Consider the following 7298-nt stretch of genomic DNA (forward strand, 5'->3'; position numbering starts at 1 on the left):
GCTCCCCAGGGCTCTGCGTCTCTCCAAACTGGGAAGTCAGCCACAGCCTGGGCATCCTTCCCAGCCCCAGCCTGGATCCAGCTGCTTCCCTTCCTTATTTAGAGAGATGCACCCACTCCCTCCTCGGCAGGTTTTCTTAGGAATGTCTATTAATATCAGACGGAGCCCAGCTCAGCTGCTCCCATCAGTCGGACTCCTCCCTCGGAGCTGGGCCCAGTGTGCCCCCGGGCCCTGTCCCCACTCCTGCCTCCTCGGGCCATGGGCTGCCACCCTTCAGCTGCCATCCAGGGCTGGAGGAGGCTCAGCCCTGGGGCAGCATCTACCCTAAAGCCCGAGACCCACTGCTGGTTTGAGAGGGCAGTGGAACCACAGAGGCCGTGCTGGTCTCTGCCCTGAGCAGGGCGGGGCCCTAGGCAATGAGACGGTGCAAACGGCCCCGGCTCCACTAAGCCGGCAGGGACCCATGTCAGACGCAGGTTGATTTACGTCAGGGACACAACAGGAATTTGGGGGAAGCTCTGTGCCCTTCCCCAGGGCTGTATGCATGCAAAGGGGGGATGGGGAGCGGGAACAGAGGGATGGGGATGGACTCTCGCTGATGACCCTGCTTCCAGAGTAGCACACTTGTTGATGCCCAAAGCGTCACACACCTGGGCACTGACTGTGCCAGTTCCCAGCCTTGCAGTGTCCCTGGATCATCCCCTCCGCCAGTGGCCAGCACGGACCCTTTGTGCCCCCTCTGCTCTCAGTCATGGCTGTAAACATGGCATCAACTCCAGGGTCTGGAATGGCCTGGCTGGGGCAGTCTGGGCTCCAAGCAGCCATTCCTGGCCCTGGCCATTCCCATGGGCCCCCAGGGTTGGAGGGGACTGGGGTTCCACTTCTTTTGCTATTGCTGTGTTCCCAAGGACAGCACCCTTCCCTAGATGGGTGGGAAACCGGATCCCCATGTAAACAAGAGAGTGACAACAGGAGAGCTCCAGAGGGCGCCAGGAATCTGAGCCGCCATGCAGGACAAGGCTACCTAGCCGGGGCTCCCAACCTCTCCTCCAGCCCCCTAGTGACTGCTCCACTCCCACAGCAAGCCTGTATATGGAGTGTCATGGGGAGATGTGCTCCTGCCCTCCCCTCTGGCCTGTGCTGCTGCCCGCTCCCAGAGAAAGGATGGGGAAGATGCTGTTTGCTGGGTGGATGAGAAAATCCAGGCCTGGCTCTTCTCCCAAGGGCTGTGCCCAGCTCCCAGGCTCAGCTGTGGAGTGGATGGGCTTGGCAAGGCCAGAAGCAAGCCAAGGATCCTGTAGTCCCATGGCATCCTCCTCCCCTCCTTGGACAGAGCCTTGGGCACTTTGCTGGCACTCCCCGGTGTGTCCATCCATGGAGCTGTGACAGCGCCTTCAGGCACGGCTCGTGCTCCAGCATACCCAGTGCTAGACAGGTGTCATGCCCGGCCCTTTGGCCACCATGCCGGGGCCTCTTGCAGCCGAGCTGGTCCCATCCCCTCTGTTGCCATGTCAGGCTTCTCAGTGCAGGGCGTTCCACTCCCCGGGTGCAGAGCCAGGAGGTTCCTGCTGCTCCTTGCGCTCTGCGGCTGGAGGCACCTTGGGGTGAGATGTTTGGAGGACAGTCAGGATGGGCTCTGGCCCCTGCCTGAGGGGCCAGTTACAGGAATGCAGGGAAGGGAGCCATGGGGTAGAGGGAGCGCTGGAGTGGGGGAAAGACAGGACGACGCAGGGACATCTGAGAACTGGGGGGTGAGGGGGATAGAAACAAGGAATAAACCCTGCCCCCCCAAATAGCTGTAGACATTGGCTGGCAGAGACCCCACATCATCTGGAAAAAGGGATAAATACGCCAAGCTGCATGGCCCAGCTGGGCTGGGAGATGAGCCAGCCATGGGACAGTGGCACCTGGGAAAGGATGGGGGGTTGAAGGCTGGGCGGGGGCAGGGTCAGAGCGTGTGGCATGGCTGCTTCCACCACTTGGGGGGCCTGGAGCTCACAGGGATTCCTCAGCTTATAGCACAAAAGCAGGAGATGTTCTCGGCCTGGGACAGGGAGCAGGCACCTGTCCTATCCATCCGCCTTCCCCCATTCTACCTGCCCTGCCCCTGCCCCCCAGCTCACTCCCCTGCCCTCCCCAGCCCCGCCCCAGCCTGGGGGCCCATATGGAAGTCACCTTCTTTGCTGCGCTGAAGGCAAAAGGTCGTTCTCCCCCTCAGGCCCCCTTTTCTCGGGCAGCCGTGGGCTCTTCCTTGGCTCTTCCCAGGGAGCCAGCTGCCTCCAGCTGGGACCCTTTCCCTCCTGGGCCAGCCCATGGCAGGTGCTCAGCCGGGAGGAGCCGTGTCTCCAGTGTCCTGCCCCCTGGAGGCGTCGAATTCCTCGCCGGCTCCCTGACCTGCTCTTAATCCCCACTGCTCGGCCAATAAAGCTTTTGCTAAATTAGGTAAAATGGCCTGGGCACCAATCAGGGGCCGAGGGCTAACGGGAGGCAGCTGATAGGCTGCTGCAAGAGCGGCACCCGGTGACACCCAATGGCGTGGTGCTGGGAGGCAGGATGTTGGTTGAGGACAGTACAAATTGGGGGGCCAGGGGCGGAGGGGAAGCTCCTGGGGTCTGTGTGTTGCAGGCTGCGGTGACTCTGGTCTGTGGGCGCTGCCGGGCGACCAGTCAACATGGTAAGACCCTGTGCGGGAACAGCCTGGTAGCAGATGGCGCGGCCTGGGCTTGTGCTGGCAGAGTCTGGAGTGGGGGAGCTGGAGCCGGGCTGGACGGTGGGGGCACCTGTGCGTGGTGGAGGTGCGTTCCCCCGCTGGGAGATGGCCAGCTCAGGCGTGTGCCCATTGGAGAGGCTGGCACAGGAGCCATGGGACGGTCAGGTCCTGCAGGGCAGAGATTATGCTCCAGGAGGAGCCACTGCCTATGGGAACATGCACGCGGGCGAGAGCGCTGTGCACAGGGCGGCTCCTGATCAGAGCGTTAGCAGGGGGAAGTCGGCTGGGCTGGTTGTATGAGATCAAGGCGGATCGGGGCTACAGGGACAAGGTCCCTGCGGGTGGGGGGTGTTGGGGCATTTGGGAAAACAAGGTGATGATGTTGCGATTTGCAGAGTTTCGTCCCATACTGTCCCGCCCCCTCCCCTCTGAACGGTGCCAACCCAGGGGTGTGGAACAGGGCACGGTTACTAAGGAGCCCAGAGGGCTGGGTGAGGAATGGGCAGGGGCTGCTCCCATCTCACTCAGCTGGGAGAGGAAGCCCTGAGGCAGCCCTGTCCTAGCATCCCATCCCTTGGGGGTAGGGTAGTGCTGCACTGGGGGCAGGAGGCTGCATTTCGACTCTGAGGAAGCAGAGGTCTGGCTGGGATTCAGGAGCAGCGCTGAGCACAGCAGGCTGGCCAGTAAGCTGAGCTCTGGGTCATAAGACACCCGTCTGCAGGCCTGCAAGCTCCCACCAGCTGCCTGGGCCTGGCCCTCAAGGAGTAACTCAATCCGATTCCCAACAGGTGCGTGGGCCTGGCGTCCCGCTGGTCCCCTGAAAGGGAGCCGAGTCTCTGCTAAGAATAGCCGCGCACGTCCAGGGCTGGGAACCCCCAGCCCGCAGGTCCCACTGCAAGTGTCGATGGAGCAGCCTGGGCTAGGCTAGTGACCAGGCAGCCAGCAGAGCTGGGAGCCGGGCGCTCAGGCTCATGCCCAGCCGCAAGGCTGCTCCCCCCAGTCCCAATGACCAGAGAGGCAGAGGAGTTGGGGGGGCAGAGGATTGTGGGGAGTGAGGGAGCTGCCCCTGGAGCTGAGCCTGGGGGCAGGTCATGGCAGGGAGGGAGCCGGGTTCCAGCAGCAGCAACTGGCCATGAGTGGCCTGTTCATGCAGGCCCCTCCCCGCGGCCTGCAGGATCTCGGGGCCAGCCGCAGAGCTCACAGGATGCTTGGCAGCCCTGCAGGGGTTGGTTGGGGACCGCCCAGGACAGTGCACAGCTGACAGGTCTGTGTAAATCCCATGTAATACGTTCACGCCTGCCTTTCCCTGGCACACGCCCGGCACCCAGGCCATGGGATGCCCATGGACCACGGTGGGCAGTGGCCTGGGTGGCAGGTGCTCTGTGGCAGGGCTCTGGGACGTGCGGCTGAGTCCAGAATTGCATGGCTCTGAGCTCAGGTGCTGGGGCTGTGCTCAGCCTTGGGGTCTGGGTCTGTGTGGCTCAGGGACCCGCCTCGCCTGCACCCTGCTGCAGAGAGGGGACAGACCCGGCAGCTCCCCCTGGCCTGCTGAGAGAAGAGGCAGCAGGGCCTGGGCTGGGGCTCTGGGTGAGCAGCTGTTCTGTTTGCCTTACAGACGACGGATCAGCAGGCGGAAGCGCGGTCCTTCCTCAGCGAGGAAATGATTGCCGGTGAGTGTAACCGAGCCCCTCTGGGCACTGGGCAGGAGGGGCTGTCAGAGCTCCCCGCAGAGAGGGGAAAGGACAGGAGCTGCTGGCCCAGGGTGACGCAGAAAGGGGACCTGTCTGCAGGACCTGCCCTCTCCTGGGAAGGGAAGAGGGCGATAGACCTGACCAGCACATCCTACTCCCAAGCCTGGGAGGGCACTGGGCTGTCTCCATGGCTCTGCCCACCCCTTGGTACCCGGAGGATGCCAGGGGCCCAGAGCCGAGCAGAGCGATGGGCACTGGGCAGAGCTGAGGATCATTCTCAGCTGCTGGGAGCTGGGCAAGCTCCCTGCTAACTCGGGCCTGTCCTGCAGAGTTCAAGGCCGCCTTCGACATGTTTGACGCGGATGGCGGCGGGGACATCAGCACCAAGGAGCTGGGCACTGTCATGCGCATGCTGGGGCAGACTCCCACCAAGGAGGAGCTGGATGCCATCATTGAGGAGGTGGATGAAGATGGTGAGCAGCATCTTCCTCTCGGAACAATCCCTGGGGAGGGGGCAGGGGCTGGCGGTTCCTGACCTCAGGGCGGCTTCTTCCCGCAGGCAGCGGCACCATCGACTTCGAAGAGTTCCTGGTCATGATGGTGCGTCAGATGAAGGAGGATGCCAAGGGCAAGTCGGAGGAGGAGCTGGCAGAGTGCTTCCGCGTCTTCGACAGGTGAGTCAGCTCCACCGGCCTGGCTCAGAGGACGCGCGTCTCCCCCCGCGCGGCTGGGGGCGGGGACCTGCAGTGACCAGCTCAGTGTGGGGGGGTCACATCACTGCCGAACTCTTCTGAGTCTCGCTGCCCCCGCAGGCTGCAGGAAGGTCCCTGGCCCAGTGGCCATTGACCAGGCTGCCTCACGCGTGGCCACAGACCCCTGTGCCCTGACTAGCGTTGCTGCCTCCCTTTCAGCCCAGGGGACGCCCGTCTCTGCCCCAAGTTCCACCTGAGCCTCAGTCATCCAGGCTCCTGCGCTGGCTGCACCAAGTGGGTCGGCTGCTAGAGCAGGGGCCAGGCCGGGGGCTCAGAGTTTCTGGCCGCCCCTGCTCTCCGCCTGCCCAGCCAGCCCTGCTCAGAGCCGCATGCCCTGCCCCACAGGAACACAGACGGGTACATCGATGCCGAGGAGCTGGCCGAGATCTTCCGATCCTCTGGCGAGAGCGTGACTGAGGAGGAGATTGAGGAGCTCATGAAAGATGGGGACAAAAACAATGACGGACGCATCGACTTTGATGGTGAGGCCCAGGGCTCCCTCACCAAGGCTTTGTGGGGCTGCCCAGAGCAGCTCTCATGCCCCCACCCTTGGCTGGGCTCCTCCCTTCCCCAGCCCACCTTGAGCCCAGCAGATCTGTGCTCAGAGCTCTCCTAAGCCCCAAGTGCTCCACCTTCCCAGCCTCTCCACTGAGCTGAGGGATGCCCCCGCGTACAGAAGGGCCACAGCTGGGTGTGGGCGCCAGGGTACCCTGATAGCCCGATGCCAGTGAGCGTTGTGCTGCATTACGGGCATGCTGCACCCCCCATCCCCAACCCAGCCCCTGAGCTCCCTGCACCCACTCCCCAGTGCTGACCCGGTGTCTGGCTGCTTGTGCCTGCAGAGTTCCTGAAGATGATGGAAGGTGTGCAGTAAAGGATGGACATTCCTGCAAGCCAGACCCTGCTTCCAGCCCTGCTCCATCACCGCACAGCAAAGCCAAGCCCACTCTGGGAGCAGCCTCCAGCCAGAGCACCTGGTCTCCCCTGCCCCGCGAAGCGCTCGCTTTGTACAGTTCCACTGTTCCCCGAGACCAGCTCCCTTGTGGCCATGCCCTGGGGCTGGTGGGTTGTGGACTCACCTCTCACATGGCTGGAAAGAGCCTTTCCCCCATCTGTAAACGCTGTGTATAGTACTGAAGCCTCATTAAAAGGGTCAAAGGTTTGAACCTGCTGGAGCCTGGATTCTAGCTGGTTCTGATATGGGGAGTGGAGCGGGCAGGGGACCCTCTGGCCAGAGACCCCAGCCCAGGCACCCCGGGAGGAGTCTGCAGGAAGCAGGTGGGGGGATGTGAGGTCCCCCCAGGGGCATGACACTGGCGTTGGGGCAGGGTGGGGGGACCACTGCCAGTGCCTGGGGTGGGTATCACCACGTGTGGCCGGTGCAGCCCTGCTCACAGCACTTGGTAACTGCTCGTAGCAGCACCTGGCGCCCCACTCAACAAGCAGGGCCATTGTGCCCCAGACTGCTGCCATCCGCTGACGAGCGGCGCCTGCCCCCCCGTGCTCGCAGCCTGGGTTAGTGCCAGGCAGGCAGGGCTCATGCAGGCAAGCACGGGGCGCAGCTGGGCCTCCAGTGCATGCAGGGAGCAGCTGGACTCAGGTCGACTGGGCGCGGCCAGGGGGCTGCACTCTGGGCTGCCTTTCCCACATGGCCGCTGGGGACCAGGCCAGCAGTGAGCTCAGATTTTCCGCAGGGGAGGAGCTCACTCGCTGGCAGCTTTGCATCTCAGCACAGGGGCTGCGGTGCAGGAACCAAGCGGCCACCCAGGCCCTCCCTTGTGGGGCTGCAGGGACAGCCGGAGGGGGCAGGGCCCGGGACCAGGGCACCACTGAGGAATCCCTTTACCTCAGGGAAGGGCTGGCCCACAGGGCACGGCTGGCCCACAGGGCGCAGGGGCTGGGAACATGGGGGTGCTCTTATTCTGGGGGGGCTGAGTCACACTGAGCCCCTCCAAGCCAGGAACCTCGGCAGCCATCACCAGCCTGGCGTGGCAGAGAGGCTGCACAGTGACCCCATGCCAGCGCCCCCTCTGCTCTCCCTTACAGGAACCGCTTCTGCTCCAGTCACCAGAGCGATCACAGCTCGGGCTGCCGGCCCCACCCCAACGGGTCCTGGGCCAGCCCCTGCATTGCAGGGCCACATGC

At 63.8% G+C, this 7298-nt stretch overlaps 1 protein-coding gene across 1 annotated transcript; it reads left to right on the forward strand.

Annotated features, from left to right (window-relative positions):
• Window positions 1-760: 760 nt before the first annotated feature.
• Window positions 761-6300, forward strand: TNNC2 (troponin C2, fast skeletal type). Its single transcript, XM_073309796.1, has 6 exons — window positions 761-2674; window positions 4326-4380; window positions 4731-4874; window positions 4961-5075; window positions 5499-5635; window positions 5996-6300. Exons 1-6 carry the CDS (start codon window positions 2672-2674, stop codon window positions 6025-6027), a joined length of 486 nt encoding a protein of 161 aa, XP_073165897.1. The 5' UTR covers window positions 761-2671; the 3' UTR covers window positions 6028-6300.
• Window positions 6301-7298: the final 998 nt, after the last annotated feature.

The sequence above is a fragment of the Lepidochelys kempii genome, chromosome 13 (assembly GCF_965140265.1).
Source record: "Lepidochelys kempii isolate rLepKem1 chromosome 13, rLepKem1.hap2, whole genome shotgun sequence".
NCBI lineage: Eukaryota > Metazoa > Chordata > Testudines > Cheloniidae > Lepidochelys > Lepidochelys kempii.

What these genes read in the sequence shown, in the direction of transcription:
- TNNC2 (XM_073309796.1), top strand. An exon ending in CAGCGAGGAAATGATTGCCG is followed by an intron (nt 4,381 to 4,730) that starts GTGAGTGTAACC and finishes CCTGTCCTGCAG; the next exon opens with AGTTCAAGGCCGCCTTCGAC. An exon ending in CGGACGCATCGACTTTGATG is followed by an intron (nt 5,636 to 5,995) that starts GTGAGGCCCAGG and finishes TTGTGCCTGCAG; the next exon opens with AGTTCCTGAAGATGATGGAA.